The following is a 19,007-nucleotide window of genomic DNA, read 5'->3' on the forward strand; positions in this document are numbered from 1 at the left end:
TTCACAAAACAGCTTTATTAATTTATTTCCTGCCGCTTGTTCCCTTTCAGGGCTGCGGGCGACTGTGACTTTGGGCCTTAAAAACTGCATTAAATGGGTTTTAGTCAGACACATTCTGACAATATTCCCCAATAAACATTACAGCCTCTCAAATGTCTGGTAAAACAAACAAGCAAACGTTAAAGTAGTCTTTTATTCTGAAGGATCTGAATTGTGTGCGGGATTAAAGCGGATGTTGTTTTTCTCGTCTGCGGAAGTCCGATATAGCGGTGCTAAGCTCGAGCTACAGCTAAAAACTGTTTGTAATGTGTGTTATAGAAATGCAGCTAATCTGCTGAGAGCCACTCGTCAAACAAAAAAGAAGAAGCAGTGTTTAAAATGTGTGAAAGGAGTTTGGCGCTGAGAGCTCTGGTGAACGCGCGTCTGACTGCGGCTGCGGAAGAGATCTTTGCGCTGGTTGAAAGAACAATAGCGGAGTATGAGGAGGAACTGTGTCGCTCCAAAGAGGAGAACCAGAGGAACCAGCAGCTCCTGGAGGAGGTTCTGAGCCCACAGCTCCGGCTCCACAGAGCAGAAGGTGAGTCCTCAGCTCCGATCACCCGCGGGGAAGTAGTTTGTGTGTTGGTTATTGGACATTATTCGCTCGCACGGACGACACGACATGATCGAGCCGAATGAGACGCACGGAACGCGGCTTGTGTTCGCTCCAGATGTCGGGAAATTATTCATAAATAGTAATTTATAGTTTCATGTTTGTGATGTAAACAGATGAATGGTCAATGGTTGTGTCCATATGGTGTTAGTGACACAAACATAGTTTCATTTGTATCAAACGCAATGTTTGGTCCATGACATGAACCCTCACAACGCTTCACCAAAATAAAGCAGCAAATGTACATTCTTTTACTGTATTACAAATAATATAATGTTTATGTCAGAAGTGTCCTTCCAGTGATCAATTATAACAACAACAATCATATTTATTATTTATATTTTTTATACATATTTCTCCTTCCCTCCTGCAGGTGTTCAAATCGACTCGTTCAGTCCTGAGACCAATTTGGATGAGGAAACTCCAGAGACTGCACAGATTAAAGAGGAACCAGAGGAACATTTGCTGAAACAGGAGGAAGAGCAGCTCCCAGAGTTCACTGCTGTGTGTGTGAAGAGTGAAGAGCAGTCCTCACTGCTTCAACAAAGACAAACTGAGCACAGAGAGTTGACACAGGGAGAGCACTGTGGAGGAGCAGGAGCAGACATCAGCTTAGACCCACATGGACATTTACACTCACAGACTGAGGAACAAACTGACAATGATGAAGACTGGGAACCTCCAGCCAGCAGTTCAACTGCACAGATGGAGACAGAGGCTGATGGAGACCACTACAACCAAGTCCAGATAAAAGACACAAGTACAGCTGCACACAACTCGGGTCTATTCAGCAAATACAAGTGTGGAGCAGAGAGCAGAGCCACTGTCACAGAGGGACACGGCTCAGGGACTGGAGCAGGAGGAGGAGCAGCATCAGGAGGAGGAGCAGCATCAGGAGGAGGAGCAGCATCAGGAGGAGGAGCAGCATCAGGAGGAGGAGCATCAGGAAGAGGAGCAGCATCAGGAAGAGGAGCAGCAGCAGGAAGAGGAGCAGGTGACAAGGAATGTGAGTGCTCTGTTTGTAAGATTAGATTCAAGACTAAACTTAAGTTTGAAAGACACATCAGAACTCACACACAAGAGAAACCTTACTGTTTAGTTTGTAACAAAACTTTTTCTCGAACAAAGACTCTGAAAATCCATATGAGAAGTCACACAGGAGAGAAACCTTACATCTGTTCTGTTTGTAACAAAACTTTTGCCAGAAAGGACTCTCTGAATAACCACATGAGACATCACACAGGAGAGAAACCTTACAGCTGCTCAATCTGTCAGAAAACATTTGGTCTAAGAACTAACTTGGCTAAACATGTTTTTACCCACACTGGCGCAAAACCTTACAGCTGCTCGGTTTGTAATAGACCTTTTGCCCGACCGCCACAACTCAGAATCCATATGAGGAGTCACACTGGCGAGAAACCTTACTGTTGTTTGATTTGTAAGAAGAAATTTGCTCATAAATCGACCCTAAATAGCCACATGAGAAAAGATGTACACGGAAACAAGGAGCAAGACGCCGTGAGACGATTAAAGTCTGAAAAAGCAAAAGGGAAGGAGCAAAACAATCAAATGAAAACTGACACTATAACGAGGCCAATATGACTAGCATGACTAGCACGGTTCCTGAAGGAACTTCCCCAGAGATGAGCTCCGTCCCCGGTGTGGAGTCTTCAGGTCCTCGCGGTGGCGATGGATGAGAGGACATGACTTTACAACAGATGGCCCTACATTGCGTGAAATGCCGTGTGACATGGCGTCACTGAGAGCCGAGGTCGGGGCCCGGGACAGTTCGACAGAATAGAAGCTGATATAGAGGCTACGAAGGTGGGCGGAGCAGCGTATCGCACACATTATGGACGAGTTACGAGAGCTGAAAGTCAAAGTGGAGAAACTGCAGCTGGAGAACATGACTATGAAGAGTCCAGGTTCTGCAGAAACAACCTCTGACTTGTGCGAGTTCCGGAGGGTGAGGAAGGGGATAGGACTGAAAGCCTTCTCGAGAGGGTGGTCCAGGGACTTGTTTCAGGGACTGGGACAAGACGCTGATGAGCCACGAGGCCTGTAAAAGGAGACCTCCAGTACAAAGGCAAGAAGGTGTTTCTGGCACAAGACGTACAAAATCCGTCAGCAACGAGCAAAGTTTCACCGCGTCTTTGGCTTTTTGTTCCCTGCAGTTCTTCTGGAGACTTTCAAAGGTAAAAACACGTGTTCAGAACACCAGAAGTGCACCTCAGGAGGGCGCTAAACACAGAGAACTAAACTGCAACAAGAAATGGAGCCACCAACGTGGGCTTTGGGAAGTAATGGTCACAGACGTTTCTATTTTTTTGAAGAGAGTGATAACTGTGATTTATTTCTTTTTGGCTTCAGACTTTATGCCCGTGTCTGTTTCGTACTTACACTAGTGTTTACTCATCTGAGTGCTAAATGTGGGAGAATGTGGGGGAGGAGCCTGGGGAGGCGGTGTATTCAATTCTTTGTGAGGATTGGTTCCCAAGAGCTGGCGGAGACATTCGGGGGCCCTTCATTAGGAATGGGGTTTTTAAGATCAGGTTTTGGGTTCTGTGCATGTTTTTGACATGAACCCTTTTTGTTCCTTATTTCTTTTCATATAAGATAAGATAACCCTTTATTTGTCCAGACATGGGGAAATTGCAGTGTTGCAACACAGAGTAGATACAGAAGAAAAGAACAGATAACTTATAGGAAGTTTAAAAAAAAAACACTTAATAGAAAACTCGTATAAACAAAACTCCTATAGACAGAACTTCTCAAATTCTTAATAAGGAATAAAGGGGAAAAAATAAGATAACAAGAGCAAAATAAATACAATAAGCTGAGTGCGAGTAGCATCATTTAATGTGAACGGCATATTGAACCCAATCAAACGATCAAAAATATTAATAAAAATGAAAAAGAAAAAAATAGACATATTTAGAAGAAGTACATTTAAATGAGAGAGCATACAAACAAATTGTTTTTTTTAATTTAAAAATATCATTCATCATACAGAGACAAACATAAGAGGGTAGTAACTATTCATGGACATTTATTCTCCACCAGGGGGCGGTATCACCTTCTATACTGATATTATGGACCTGCCTTACTGGCAGATGACAGACGCTTGAGTCTGACGGAGGAAGTGAAGAATCCCTGGGTCAAATCTGTGCTTACAACATGGAAGGAGCTGATCAGAACATATAAACTAAAGAAAGATGATACAATCTTAAACTGGTAAAGCTTTATGACCAAAGGTTTTGTACCAAATAGAACTGACCTGAGACTCAAGGTCTGGAGTACAAAAGGTCTAAAGGTTTTTCACCAGATTGTGAAAGAGAATCACATGAAAAGCTTTGATATGTTGAAAGAGAAACAGGACTTTTATAGGTTTTTCCAAATAAGGAGTTATTATAACCAATACATGAAACAAAGTCATACCCTTTATAACCTCTGACTGAGATGTTTATCACGGCTTATAAAGCAGAACTTTCAAGAGGAATAATATCTAAATTATATAAAAGTATTAACAATGTGGACAGCCACTTTACAAAATATATTAATATCAAATGGAAAGAGAAGCTTATCTTGTTTTGACAGATGAAGAGTGGGAGGACCTCAAAGTCACATGTTTTTATGGTGAAATGTGTCATATTTCTTCATAACTCCAGGTCAAAGGTCTCATTATTCACAGGGAAATGCAACTGTGTGAGAAACAGCGCCACCAGGAGGCAAACCACTGTCACATATTCTGGGACTGTCCAGTTGCTCACAAATATGTGACTGAAGTTCATCAAAGTGTCACAGACTGTTTTTGACAGTGGATTTCAGAAGTATTATTTGGGCCTCAGGACTCTGCCGTGGACACAGTCCCCTCTGGCGACCCCTGTGGCACTGAAAAAGACCCTCACAAACAAATGGACTGCTCCGACGATCAAGGACTGGACATTATTTTGGACATTTGCAAAAGCCAGAATTCTTACACGTGTCTCGTGTTCTCTTATTCTGTTTCTTTGTTTTTTATTGACTTAAAAATTTGAATATGAAATTAAATAAAATTTAAATAAATAAAAAAAACTATAACTTTGTAATTTGACATAAATTGAACAAGAACCTTCAGCACGAGTTCTACAGAGGAACCCTGTCAAGAACCAGACCCTCCACCACGACACCGGATCAGAAGAACCTTTGTTTGCTTAGTCTGACCAACACTTAAGAAACTCAAGGCTTCAAGACTGATTTATGCTTCTCCATCAAATCTACTTGGAGTAAATGGAAAAGTATTAAACACTCTGTTCTTCTCTTCTCCAACCATCTCACCCTCTTACTTCCCTCATGTCGATCCTCACGATCTAAAGCAGCAAATGTACAGCCTTTTACTGTATTACAAAGGATATACAATTTATGTTAGAAGTCAATTATAAAAACTACAATCATATTTATAAAATAAATCATTGTTATATATATTTCTCCTTCTCTCCTGCAGGTGTTCAGACCGACTGGTGCGGTCCTGATCTGGTGAGTGAGGAAACTCCAGAAACTGCACAGATTAAAGAGGAACCAGAGGAACATTTGCTGAAACAGGAGGAAGAGCAGCTCCCAGAGTTCACTGCTGTGTGTGTGAAGAGTGAAGAGCAGTCCTCACTGCTTCAACAAAGACAAACTGAGCACAGAGAGTTGACACAGAGAGAGCACTGTGGAGGAGCAGGAGCAGACATCAGCTTAGACCCACATGGACATTTACACTCACAGACTGAGGAACAAACTGACAATGATGAAGACTGGGAACCTCCAGCCAGCAGTTCAACTGCACAGATGGAGACAGAGGCTGATGGAGACCACTACAACCAAGTCCAGATAAAAGACACAAGTACAGCTGCACACAACTCAGGTCTATTCAGCAAATACAAGTGTGGAGCAGAAAGCAGAGCCACTGTCACAGAGGGACACGGCTCAGGGACTGGAGCAGGAGGAGGAGCAGCAGCAGCAGCAGCAGCAGGAGGAGGAGGGGGAGAAGGAAAGAACCATGAGTGCTCTGTTTGTAAGAGGAGCTATGTGACTAAACAGATTTTACAAAGACACATCAGAACTCACACTGGAGAGAAACCTTACAGTTGTTCAGTTTGTAAGAAAGCGTTTGTTCATCAAACTACTCTGAACAATCATGTGAGAATTCACACAGGAGAAAAACATTACAGCTGTCCAGTTTGTAATAGTAGAAAAAGCTTCAGCTGTAGTCATCTGGACTCAGTTTGAAAAAATAGACGTTTCGACTCTCATCCAAGAGTCATTGTCAATAACAGAATTTAGGTCGAGAACTCCGATATTAATACTGTTCTGTGGTAAGACCCGCCCATTGGGAGGAGCCTTCCTGAAGTAGAAAGAGTTGTTTGTTTCAACAGAAACTCCCCCTTGTATCTACCGAGCTAGCCTATTCAGAATCTTAATGGGCTATTAGAAACCTCTTTGTCTTTGTGAGACCCTGGCTCAACCACCCTGAGTACCTGATTAGCATCTGAATGTCCTTTACCTTTCCAGGGGTTCAGAATCCCATTATAAATAACAGGAAGATGAAACCTAAGCCCTCCATTTCTGTTTAAAGAAGGTCTTTCTTTTTTAACAAAAATAGCTTCCTTGACTCCTCTTTCAAACCATCTTTTCTCCCTGCTTAAAACCTTCACCTCACCGTCTTCAAACGAGTGATTAGAGGCTTCAAGATGGAGATGCACGGCGCTCTGAGGTCCTGAACTAGTATTTCTTCTGTGCTGATAAAGCCTCTTGTGTAGAGGCTGTTTCGTCTCACCTATGTAACGTTCTTTACAACTTTCTTCACTGCATTGGATCGAATAAACTACATTGCTCTGTTTTTGAGTCGGCAACTTGTCCTTTGGGTGAACCAGTTTTTGTCTTAAAGTGTTTCCTGGTTTAAAATAAACAGGGACTTCGTGTTGTCTAAAAATTCTCTGCAGTTTTTCCGACAGGCCAGACACATAAGGGATAGAAACACCCTTCCTTCTCTGTTCAGTTTCCCTTTTGTCCTGCTTCTTGGTTCTCTTCACTCTGTTGAGAGCCCAAGTGGGGTAACCACAGGCTGAGAGGGCATTTCGGACATGTTTTTCCTCTTTCTTCTTGCCCTCTGAGCTGGTGGGCACACCTTGAGCTCTGTGTTGTAAGGTTCTGATCACCCCCAGCTTGTGCTGTAGTGGGTGGTTGGAACCAAAGAGCAGATACTGGTCCGTGTGTGTAGGTTTCCTATATACTTCTATTTGGAGTTTCCCGTCCTCTCCTCTGATCGTGGAACAATCAAGAAAGGCCAAGCGATTCTCCTTAGCGTCTTCTCTTGTAAACCTAATATGTGGGTCCACCGCATTGATGTGATCAGAGAAGGTTTCCAGCTCTTGTTTCTTGATTGTTACAAAAGTATCATCGACATAGCGGAGCCACAGTTTTGGGGCTATGCCTGAGAATGAGGACAGTGCCTTCTTCTCAAAGTGCTCCATGTACAGGTTGGCCACTATGGGAGAGACGGGCGAGCCCATGGCACAGCCATGAATCTGTCTGTAAAATTGTCCCCGGAATTGAAAGTAAGTGCACCTGCATCCCGACCGCTGATGCAGTAGCAGCAGTGAGGATCAGACTGCAGGAAGACACCACCCTACAGGAAAGGACCAAACTGACACCTGAACACATATGTAAACTGTTGGACATCTGTCTGAACACCACTTACTTTCAATTCCGGGGACAATTTTACAGACAGATTCATGGCTGTGCCATGGGCTCGCCCGTCTCTCCCATAGTGGCCAACCTGTACATGGAGCACTTTGAGAAGAAGGCACTGTCCTCATTCTCAGGCATAGCCCCAAAACTGTGGCTCCGCTATGTCGATGATACTTTTGTAACAATCAAGAAACAAGAGCTGGAAACCTTCTCTGATCACATCAATGCGGTGGACCCACATATTAGGTTTACAAGAGAAGACGCTAAGGAGAATCGCTTGGCCTTTCTTGATTGTTCCACGATCAGAGGAGAGGACGGGAAACTCCAAATAGAAGTATATAGGAAACCTACACACACGGACCAGTATCTGCTCTTTGGTTCCAACCACCCACTACAGCACAAGCTGGGGGTGATCAGAACCTTACAACACAGAGCTCAAGGTGTGCCCACCAGCTCAGAGGGCAAGAAGAAAGAGGAAAAACATGTCCGAAATGCCCTCTCAGCCTGTGGTTACCCCACTTGGGCTCTCAACAGAGTGAAGAGAACCAAGAAGCAGGACAAAAGGGAAACTGAACAGAGAAGGAAGGGTGTTTCTATCCCTTATGTGTCTGGCCTGTCGGAAAAACTGCAGAGAATTTTTAGACAACACGAAGTCCCTGTTTATTTTAAACCAGGAAACACTTTAAGACAAAAACTGGTTCACCCAAAGGACAAGTTGCCGACTCAAAAACAGAGCAATGTAGTTTATTCGATCCAATGCAGTGAAGAAAGTTGTAAAGAACGTTACATAGGTGAGACGAAACAGCCTCTACACAAGAGGCTTTATCAGCACAGAAGAAATACTAGTTCAGGACCTCAGAGCGCCGTGCATCTCCATCTTGAAGCCTCTAATCACTCGTTTGAAGACGGTGAGGTGAAGGTTTTAAGCAGGGAGAAAAGATGGTTTGAAAGAGGAGTCAAGGAAGCTATTTTTGTTAAAAAAGAAAGACCTTCTTTAAACAGAAATGGAGGGCTTAGGTTTCATCTTCCTGTTATTTATAATGGGATTCTGAACCCCTGGAAAGGTAAAGGACATTCAGATGCTAATCAGGTACTCAGGGTGGTTGAGCCAGGGTCTCACAAAGACAAAGAGGTTTCTAATAGCCCATTAAGATTCTGAATAGGCTAGCTCGGTAGATACAAGGGGGAGTTTCTGTTGAAACAAACAACTCTTTCTACTTCAGGAAGGCTCCTCCCAATGGGCGGGTCTTACCACAGAACAGTATTAATATCGGAGTTCTCGACCTAAATTCTGTTATTGACAATGACTCTTGGATGAGAGTCGAAACGTCTATTTTTTCAAACTGAGTCCAGATGACTACAGCTGAAGCTTTTTCTACTATGGAACACGCCTGGACGAATGAGGGATTACACCGACATATGTCCAGTTTGTAACAAAATTTTTTCCAGAACGATGACTCTGAAAATCCATATGAGATATCACACAGGAGAAAGACCTTACAGCTGCTCACTTTGTAACAAAACATTTGTCCAAACAGGCAATCTGAAAACACATATGAGAAGTCACACAGGAGAGAAACCTTACAGTTGTTCAATCTGTCAGAAAACATTCACTACACAAAATTCTTTGGATAATCATGGGAAAGTGCACACAGGAGAAAGACCTTACAGCTGTTTAGTTTGTAACAAAACATTTGCTCAAAGAACTAACTTCAACAGTCATATGCGTGTTCACACAGGAGAGAAACCTTACAGCTGATCAGTTTGTAATAAAACTTTTGCCCAAACGCAACATCTGAAAAGGCACATGAAAACACACTAGAGAGAAACCTTCCAGGTGTTTGAGCTGCAAGAAAACATTGACTCATAAATCATCCCTAAACGTTGTCATGGGACATTGAGACATACGCAGACTAACTTCATGTGACAATTGGTGTAATTCCTCATTCGTCCAGGAGGGTTCCATTGTGAAAAAAACAATCTGTGGATCGAGTTTGAGTTCTCAGATATTTATTCTACTCTGTTTAACCTCATCAGCCGTGTAATGGGCCGTCTCCATCCTATTGAGACCTGACTGTAGCTCCCTCATCACTGAGGACCTGATTAGCATCAGAATGCACAGGGCGTTTTCCGCTCCATTGTTTCAAGACACTATTATATACGACCGGATCCTGTCTCTTTAACTCCTTCTCTTCATCTTTTGTCCTGCTCAGAATCTTCTCCTCACTGTCTTTGATCGAGTGGTTTTAGTTTCATCTGAACATTGTTAGAGAAGTGTTAAACAGCCTCAACACCATATGACACTGAAGAGCTTTTAATTTGTGTTCTTTATATATGGACTTGTTTCGAACGTGTTTGATGTGCTTTGTGCTTTGTCACTTGTACATATTTTTCTTCCGTTCTAAAGAATTACTTTGCTGATCTGTGATAACTGTGTTTAGAGAGAACAATAAAACAAATCCTTCTCTATATTTTCTCCTCTGTGGTTTCTCATGACTTTTGTGTTCAGGGATTGAGTTTAAAAAGAAACTTAGAGTTTGAGTCAAGTGAAGATGATTCAAAATATGAATATTTCTCATCAACAAAGACGTGTTTATGAGAAATTTTTTAAATGTTTAGTCTAAATTCAAAACGGAAGAACGCACGCAAATCGTGTGTCAGGGCCGTTTGAGGAGAGTGAACCAGAGACTGTCAAAGTGTGGTTTTGGTTTTACATGTTTAAACTTCACTTCGGAGCCTGAACCCTCGTGAGCTGAACCCTCATGAACTGAACCTTCATGAGCTGAACCTTCATGAGCTGAACCCTCATGAGCTGAACCTTCATGAGCTGAACCTTCATGAGCTGAACCCTCATGAGCTGAACCCTCATGAGCTGAACCTTCATGAGCTGAACCCTTGTGAACTGAACCTTCATGAGCTGAACCTTCATGAGCTGAACCCTCATGAGCTGAACCTTCATGAGCTGAACCTTCATGAGCTGAACCCTCATGAGCTGAACCTTCATGAGCTGAACCTTCATGAGCTGAACCCTCATGAGCTGAACCCTCGTGAGCTGAACCTTCATGAGCTGAACCCTCATGAGCTGAACCCTCGTGAGCTGAACCTTCATGAGCTGAACCTTCATGAACTGAACCTTCATGAGCTCTCACACTTTGAGTTCAGCTCATCACGTGTAGCTTTGACATTTTCACAGCCCCCAACAAAGAAACGTTAAAGTGTCTTTTACTCTGAAGGGGCGGAAATGTGGTCGGGATTTAGAGCGGAAGTTATTTTTTCTTCTTTGTGGAAGTTGGACACGGCGGCGCTGAGCTAAAGCTAAAGCTAAAGCTAAAACTACAGCCAAAGCTAAAGCTAAAAACAGTGTTTAAAATGTGTGAAAGGAGTTTGGCGCTGAGAGCTCTGGTGAACGCGCGTCTGACTGCGGCTGCGGAAGAGATCTTTGCGCTGGTTGAAAGAACAATAGCGGAGTATGAGGAGGAACTGTGTCGCTCCAAAGAGGAGAACCAGAGGAATCAGCAGCTCCTGGAGGAGGTTCTAAGCCCGCAGCTCCGGCTCCACAGAGCAGAAGGTCAGTCCAGGGGTTTTGTCTCTGTTAAAGTTGTTTTTTGCGCAAACCCGACACGAAAGTCTTCTGTTTATGTTCTTTTTATTACAAACTGCAACAACTGTTTGGACTCATCACGACATAAAGTGGTTTCACCTTTCACTGATCTGGGTCCACGAGGTCAAAGGTTGAATCTGTGAATTTGTCATTGATTTAGATTTAGTCTTGTTATATCTACAGATGACATTATATATAGAAAGTACAAACTTAAATCATGTCCCAATAAGTCTAGGTTCATTGGAAAACGAAATAACCCTATTTTTGTCTTGTTTTGTGAGCTTTAAAACACAACTATCTCATATTGAAAGATTTGCCTTCAAAATTCAGATGAACAGCTCCCACAAGAAACAATTGCATGAAAATTAGGCAAAATTATTTAATTATTTGTTATTTACGAATAATTAAGGAGCAAGAGGAGGAGGAGGAGGAAAGCAACATGAGTGCTCTGTCTGTAAGAAGAGCTATGTGACTGAACACATTTTACAAAGACACATCAGAACTCACAGGAGAGAAACCTTACAGTTGTTCAGTTTGTAACAAAACATGTGTCCAAATAGGCAATCTGAAAACACATATGAGAAGTCACACAGGAGAGAAACCTATATTCATATATCAGTGTTCTTGCTGAGGGCTTTTGGCCGCATGGTGGGCCGGCACCCAGAGTGTGATCATATTGGCTTTCCATATCGGAGCGCGAGCGGAAATTTTTTGGTGTCCCACCGCCATCCTCAAACCTGAGCCCTGCGAGAACACTGTGTGTATGTATGTGTATATATAAAATGTATCATTGTATGTGACTTACACCAATCGTTACATTTGTCTCTTGCAGAGTCTTACAGAGAACTGTCAGTCAAAACTGAACCACAGGAGCTGAGCATCAGCCCAGAGCCACGCTCTCCACCTGCCCACATCCTGTTCTTCCCTGTGAAAGTAAAAGACAACACTTTGGAAACTTCCTCACAGCAACAAGAACCAATCAGCGACGGAAACGAAGCGGCGACTGAAGACTGGACACAGCCATGGGAACCTCCAGCAGAACCCCAGGAACCTCCAGCAGAACCCCAGGAACCTCCAGCAGAACCCCAGGAACCTCCAGCAGAACCCCAGGACGAAGAGCATCACGATCAGAACCAACCGCAAGCCTCAGACGCCCACCACCGGGCCTCAGACGCCCACCACCGGGCCTCAGACGTCCACGACCGGGCCTCAGACACACACCACCGGGCCTCAGACACACACCACCGGGCCTCAGACGCCCACCACCGGGCCTCAGACACACACCACCGGGCCTCAGACACACACCACCGGGCCTCAGACACACACCACCAGGCCTCAGACACACACCACCGGGCCTCAGACACACACCACCACACCCACCACCGGGCCTCCTCAGACACCCACCACCGGGCCTCAGACACCCACCACCGGGCCTCAGACACCCACCACCGGGCCTCAGACACACACCACCGGGCCTCAGACACACACCACCGGGCCTCAGACACACACCACCACACCCACCACCGGGCCTCCTCAGACACCCAACACCGGGCCTCCTCAGACACCCAACACCGGGCCTCCTCAGACACCCAACACCGGGCCTCCTCAGACACCCACCACCGGGCCTCCTCAGACACCCACCACCGGGCCTCAGACACCCACCACCAGGCCTCAGACACCCACCACCGGGCCCCAGAGGTCAGTGTGACAGAGCTACAGACACGAATGGCCTCGCAAAACTGCCCCATCTGTGGAAAGATTCTGAAAAGAGACTTGTTAAGCCACATGTTGGTGCACACAGGAGTGAGACCATTCAGCTGTTCAGTCTGCAACAAAGGCTTTACGCGAAGGAGCTCCCTTTCGCTACACATGGGCCTGCACTTGAGCGAGAAACCCTTCAGGTGTTCCATTTGTGAAAAAGGTTTTACACAAAAGTCCCATTTAAAACTCCACATGGAAAGTCACAGCAAGCAAGAGCAGCGAGACGGCGAGCGTGTGGACAGAAGGCGCCGGAGAAAGACCAAAAGGGCGGGGACGGCAATGCCAATGGCGGGGGCAGCATTGGCGGTGGCGAGGGAAGCAGGGGCAGTAACGGGGGCGGTGGTGGGGGCAACGGAGGCGGCAGCAGTGGTGGTGGCGGCGGCAGGGGCGGCGGTCAAAAACAAACCTGATTCAAACGCAGAAAACATGGAGCAAGTTCCGGGACTAGTTCAACTTTCACTTCAGCAAACGAGAAGAGAAACGCTGAAAAGAAAATGGCTTGACGAGTCGGATCAAACTGAAGCATTCCAGAGTTTACGCTCTTTTGCCCCGGCGAGTTTTTCAGAAAGAAGCAACCAGTGTCCGGTTTGTGGGAAGTTTTTCCACGACTTGTGGAGACACATGCTGCTGCACACGGGAGAGAGGCCCTTCAGGTGTTCAGTGTGCAGGAAAGGCTTCACTCGCCTGAGCTCACTGACGCTGCACAAGGCGCTGCACATGAACGAAAAACCATTCAAGTGTTCCGTTTGTGAACGAGGATTCACGCAGAACAACAACCTGAAAGTGCACATGGCCAAACACGCCAAAGAACAGGAGCTCCCACGACAAAGGCCCCGCCCAGAGGTGGACCAAATGCTGAGCGTTTATCTGCAGCAGTATTTACAAAACCAACAAAACTTTGAGCCGCAGCCAAGCACTTCAGCTCAGTGAGGCGGAGCCAACGGAAGAAAGAGATTTTGGATTCACACCGCGTTCTGGGGGTTTTATCTCCCACTAGAACAGTACGAGTTGTGACTTCAGAACGTTTGATTGAACTCTTATGTAAACGATGTGGCTAATGCTAATGCTAAACCAATATAAACGTTATGTGTCTCTAACGGCCATTGCATTTCTAAACAACTCATTTATTAATAAAAATATTAATCGCTCGTCTCCATTTGTCAAATTATCGTTAGTTGCAGCGTTTCAATATTTAAAGATCAAAGAGAACATGAAAACTCGGTTTAGATTCTGAATGATTCAGGACAACGTATCTAGGCAACAACAATAAACTGCTCTTTATTGCATAATAATCACAGAACTTTTCCAAATGAAAGAAGCTTCTTCTGATAAACACAGTGAAAAGTCAACAAAACTGTCAAACAACAATGTCGCGCCAACTAGTGGCAGCTCCAGTCATTACACACAGGGCCAGGTCTAGTCATGTGTTTTAATACCACACACAACAGCCGCACACCAGCCACACAACAGCCGCACACCAGCCACACAACAGTCTACACAACATCCCACACAACAGCCGCACACTAGCCACACAACAGTCGCACAACAGTCACACAACAGCCACACAACAACCCACACAACAGCTGCACAACAGCCGCACACAACAGTTGTACAACAGCCGCACACAACAGCCACACAATAGTCCAGACAGCAGCCGCACAACAGCCACACAACAACCCACACAACAGCTGCACAACAGCCGCACACAACAGCCCGCACAACAGTCCAGACAGCAGCCGCACAACAGCCACACAACAACCCACACAACAGCCCACACAACAGCCGCACACTAGCCACACAACAGTCGCACAACAGTCACACAACAACCCACACAACAGCTGCACAACAGCCGCACACAACAGTTGTACAACAGCCGCACACAACAGCCACACAACAGCCCGCACAACAGTCCAGACAGCAGCCGCACAACAGCCACACAACAACCCACACAACAGCTGCACAACAGCCGCACACAACAGCCCGCACAACAGTCCAGACAGCAGCCGCACAACAGCCACACAACAACCCACACAACAGCCCACACAACAGCCGCACAGTTGTCTCGGCTCATTCATCGTCGAAGTCTGCAAACGCTGGATACCACAGACTGTCTTTCCGCTCCAGTCGCTCTCTGCCCACGTTCTCCTCCTGCAGCTGTTCGACTCTTCTAATCCAGGCGATCTGAGCAGCTGCAAGGCCGATCATGCAGACCTGAGGGACGAGTGACACGGAGAGTTCTTTATCATCGTTTTACATCAGTCGAGTTTGTCAAGAATCCCTCTGTGATGTAATCACTAAGCGACGTTCCATGCATCCATGACTTTCATGACATTTTTGACAACCAAATAATTTCATAAAATAAAGATAATCAGTAATATTATTTATCAAATCATAACTATTGTGTAATGTACATGGATTACATTATAAACATTTAAACTACATTCATGTTCACTGTGTTTGAGTCAAAACGCGTCATATGCACTTTCAAAGCTCGCAAAGAGAGCCGGTTCTCCTGGCGCTCCTCGCGCACCTCCAGCAGCAGCAGTCCCCCGCTCAGCCCCGCCACCAGCAGCAGGTGGTGTTTGGCCCAGAGGATGGTCTTCTGGAGGCAGCCCTCAGTGAAGACCTCGTCCTGGGCAGAACCCTCCTCCAGCGTCTGCATCCCGTATCCACACATGGTGTTCAGGACACTCTGAGCACAGGAAACGTCAGCGTTAAGTCTGAGGACATTCTCCCCTGCTCAGCCAGCAGGGGGCGCAGATGACCTCCTCCATCACCTCCTGCATCACCTCGTCACCTCCTCCATCACCGTGTGGTACGCTGGAGCCACAGCCAGGGACAAACAAGAGACTACAGTGCATTGTGCGCTCTGCTGAGAAGGTGAACTCAGCTCCCCTCAGGTAGGAGGCCACTCCCCTCAGGCAGGAGGCCACTCCCCTCAGACAAGAGGCCGTTGGACTCATGAACACTTAACTCCTCCCACTTTAACTATTATTAAACCAATAAACTTTCATTGCACAGTTCGCTATCTGCACCATTTCTGACCAACTGTAAATTATGTATTTATTCAGACCAAGTCTATTTTATTTTATTTCTAAATGTTTTGCACGTCCTTTTTGATATATTTTGCTACTTTTATTATTCATTGCCGTGTGTTACATCTTAAGCCAAAGCAAGTTCAGTTTGTGACTTGTTCACTGAAAATAAACTCTCATGATTCTGATTCTGAGTTAAAAGCAGAGGAAATGTCAATGTAACGTTTAACATTTTCAGGAACATTCACATCTGAGAGACTGAACCAAACCGAGAGCGTGTTGTAGAAGTCCAAACTAACTACACGACAAGTACGGCCTTCATTTAACAGTTTGGGATTTTATTGTGATGGTTCGATGTGCGTATGAATAGAACGAGGTGATTCCTGTGCGCTTGGGTGAAGCACCTGGTTAGTTTCCGGGCGGCAGCAGGAGAACGGGACTCCACAGGCCTCCAGACTCGGGTTTGAGTCCGAACACTCAAAGTAAAGGTTTTTGGACCAGTCTGTGTAACTCTCCACGCCGCAGCACTGAAACTGCGTGTCACAAGAACAGAATAAAAACCATCTTAGCACCACCAGGGGGCGCGTCCGTTCATTTGTCTTTAGTTTGGCACCTTCTTCTGGACGAAGTCGATGGCGTTCTCCAGGTCTCGGTCTTCTCTGTAGCGCACGACGGCCTTCAGCATCAGCAGCTCCGTCCGCTCCATCACCTCCAAGAAACAGACAAAGACAGTTTTGCCTTATTTCTTTGACTTCTCTGCATGTGAGTGGCGTGGCTAAAGCTAGCGTGCACAGGAACAGTTTTGCCTCATTTCTTTGACTTGTTTGCATGTGAGGGGCGTGGCTAAAGCCTCTACGCTGCGTTTGAACCTCTCTTTTTGTCATGCTTTGGCTTTGGATCATGTCAGACGCTTTATGACCTGGAAATTTCAGATTGTGGCTCTTGACAAAGCGAGTGCCGTGTGGCCATAAACAGGAAACAGCTGTTGCTAACGTGCTATGCTAGCTTTGTGTTGCTAAGGCTCGACATACAAGTTTAGCATTAGTGGAAACACGGCGCTTTAGCACGAGATCAAGTCAGAGTTTCTCTTGTCCAATCGAGAATAATAATTGTTAAGCGGTTATTGTTTAGGGTTTTATTGATTGATCTATTGATTAAAAGACCCTCATCGTTCTCCACCAGGACTTTATCAGATTTTTTCCGCTAAAATGAAGTAAAAATCTCATCTTCATCATTGTAGTTATTTTAAGCTTGTTTGTCCTTTACTCTAACATAATAAACTTCACACACAAAACGCACTGTTCCATTTGCACACGTTCCACACGTTGCACACGCTGCACACCCTGCACACGTTGCACACGTTCCACACGTTGCACACGTTGCTGCACACATTGCACACATTGCACACATTGCACACGCTGCACACGTTGTACACGCTGCACACGCTGCACACGTGATGATAAATACACAACATATTCTCGGGTCTTTCGCTCGTCCAATCATCTTGCTGGTACCGCTCACGTGCACAGATACAGGAGCTGAACAGGAGCCAAGAAACTGACCTCACTTTTCAGTCCTTGTCAAAAATGTAGAGGAGTAAAAGTAAAAAGTATTCACTGAAAAATGTACTTAAAGCCCAGTAAGTGCAGTACTTTTACTTTACGTCGTCACTTGAGTGGGAGGGGCATGTTCCAGGTGGTTTCTTGTTCTCACCATGTCAGTGAAGAGATATGCGATTACTACTGCGGTCACCTGCAGCAACAGCACCACCATCAGGACGCCCAGGAACTGCAACGCAAAATACAACAGCGTCTGAACTGTCAGAGGATTCATGAAACTGGTTCACCCTCACCCAGGTCCAGATCCGGTCCGGAGCGGGGTTCGAGTCCAGGTCCGGGGCGGGGTTCGAGTCCAGGTCTGGGGCGCGGTTCAAGTCCGGGGCGGGGTTCAAGTCCAGGTCCGGGGCGCGGTTCAAGTCCAGGTCCAGGGCGGGGTTCGAGTCTGGGTCCAGAGCGGGGTTCTCGTCCAGGTCCGGAGCAGGGTTCGAGTCCAGGTCCGGGGCGGGGTTCTAGTCCGGGGCAGGGTTCAAGTCCAGGTCCGGGGCGCGGTTTGAGTCCAAGGGTGGGGTTCGAGTCCGGGTCCGGTGCGAGGTTCGAGTCCAGGTCCGGACCGGGGTTCAAGTCCAGGTTGAGGCCGCATTACCGCTTTGAGGAGGCAGGGGGCATTGCGGAGCGCGCCCCAGCAGCCGAGGAACGTGATGAGGAACGTGACAGAGCCCACAACGATCAGCAGCAGAGCAGGGTCAAGGGTCAGCGTGTCCACCACATCTGCAGTAAATACAGTCATGGTTAAATAACTGAACACCTGCATGGACAAGAGTGAGGGAGAGAGAAAGAGAGAGAGGCAAAGAGGAAAGATTGACCTTTTTCTTTGGCCAGTTTGGCGTAGATTCCCACAGTGATCAGAAGAGCGCTCACCACCTGAGAAATAAGAAAAACTCTTTAGTCCTGGTTTAGTCCTGGTTTAGTCCTGGTTTAGACCTGGTTTGGACCTGGTTTAGTCCTGATTTAGTCCTGGTTTAGTCCAGGTTTAGTTCTGGTTTAGACCTGGTTTGGTCCTGGTTTTGTCCTGGTTTAGTCCTGGTTTAGTTCTGTCATAAGTACAAGTTTTCCCTTACCCAGAAAACGTAGCAGCAGACGAACAGCGTGTACTTCACTCCTCTGTATCCTCTCATCGCTCAGTCATCAGACCAGACCATCCCAGGACTCAACCAGGACTAAAACTGGACTAAAACCAAGACTAAACCAAGACTAAACAAGGACTAAACAAGGACTAAACCAGGACTACAGCAGGACTGGCCCCTCAGAGCTCTTGTCATACCTTAAGTTGTGTATTTTGTGAGTAAAAGTTGAACTTGTCCAAACCTGCTCCACATTCCAGCTCAGCTTCTACTTCTGCACTTTCTGTTTGGAAGACAATTACTCAACAATTAAAGTTGTTTAGGCACGAGAAAAGCAGGTTCAATGTTCAATACATGTTTAATATGACACCATAATAAACACAATATAATCCACGTTATTTACACAGGGCACTTAAACAGTTTGTGCTCAATCGGATATCACTGGTCCTAAAACCACAGAAAATAGCACGATATTTGTTGGGTTGCAGTTTCATATATTTTCAATTATCTTATTTTTTTAATACAACAAATGTCCAGCAGGGGGAGCGTCGGGGCGCGGCTTAT

At 45.7% G+C, this 19,007-nt stretch overlaps 2 protein-coding genes across 3 annotated transcripts; one reads left to right on the forward strand and one right to left on the reverse strand.

The window, feature by feature from the left end:
* The first annotated feature begins 244 nt into the window (after nucleotides 1-244).
* On the forward strand, nucleotides 245-13,691 carry LOC140354364 (uncharacterized). Its single transcript, XM_072439337.1, has 7 exons — nucleotides 245-577; nucleotides 5,136-5,854; nucleotides 9,876-9,901; nucleotides 10,747-10,934; nucleotides 11,800-11,884; nucleotides 11,934-12,161; nucleotides 12,818-13,691. The coding sequence occupies exons 1-7, from the start codon at nucleotides 379-381 to the stop codon at nucleotides 13,656-13,658; spliced, it is 2,286 nt and encodes a 761-aa protein (XP_072295438.1). The 5' UTR covers nucleotides 245-378; the 3' UTR covers nucleotides 13,659-13,691.
* A 701-nt stretch (nucleotides 13,692-14,392) lies between these two features.
* Nucleotides 14,393-18,573, reverse strand: LOC140353777 (tetraspanin-33). 2 transcript variants are annotated; one of them, XM_072438513.1, is made up of 8 exons: nucleotides 18,441-18,573; nucleotides 18,186-18,243; nucleotides 17,966-18,090; nucleotides 17,477-17,551; nucleotides 16,377-16,472; nucleotides 16,168-16,290; nucleotides 15,259-15,420; nucleotides 14,393-14,939 (listed from the first exon to the last, which is right to left on the reverse strand). In XM_072438513.1, exons 1-8 carry the CDS (start codon nucleotides 18,495-18,497, stop codon nucleotides 14,796-14,798), a joined length of 840 nt encoding a protein of 279 aa, XP_072294614.1. In that variant the 5' UTR covers nucleotides 18,498-18,573; the 3' UTR covers nucleotides 14,393-14,795. The 2 variants fall into 2 exon arrangements, with proteins under 2 accessions (XP_072294614.1, XP_072294613.1); XM_072438512.1 differs by having other exon boundaries at nucleotides 14,748-14,939; nucleotides 16,168-16,296; nucleotides 18,441-18,572.
* Nucleotides 18,574-19,007: the final 434 nt, after the last annotated feature.

This window comes from Eucyclogobius newberryi, unplaced genomic scaffold (assembly GCF_026437365.1).
Source record: "Eucyclogobius newberryi isolate DKJ021-1_F unplaced genomic scaffold, fEucNew1.0.hap1 SCAF_9, whole genome shotgun sequence".
In the NCBI taxonomy this organism is placed as follows: domain Eukaryota; kingdom Metazoa; phylum Chordata; class Actinopteri; order Gobiiformes; family Gobiidae; genus Eucyclogobius; species Eucyclogobius newberryi.

Bases quoted from the DNA above. Each gene is read 5' to 3' on its own strand.
- LOC140353777 (XM_072438512.1), bottom strand. From the start codon at position 18,497: ATGAGAGGATACAGAGGAGTGAAGTACACGCTGTTCGTCTGCTGCTAC. The intron at 18,244-18,440 runs GTAAGGGAAAAC...CTTATTTCTCAG, and splicing joins TCTGCTGCTACGTTTTCTGG to GTGGTGAGCGCTCTTCTGAT. The intron at 15,421-16,167 runs GTGCTTCACCCA...TCCTGTGCTCAG, and splicing joins GCCGCCCGGAAACTAACCAG to AGTGTCCTGAACACCATGTG.
- LOC140354364 (XM_072439337.1), top strand. From the start codon at position 379: ATGTGTGAAAGGAGTTTGGCGCTGAGAGCTCTGGTGAACGCGCGTCTG. The intron at 10,935-11,799 runs GTCAGTCCAGGG...TGTCTCTTGCAG, and splicing joins CCGGCTCCACAGAGCAGAAG to AGTCTTACAGAGAACTGTCA. The intron at 11,885-11,933 runs GTTCTTCCCTGT...ACTTCCTCACAG, and splicing joins TCTCCACCTGCCCACATCCT to CAACAAGAACCAATCAGCGA.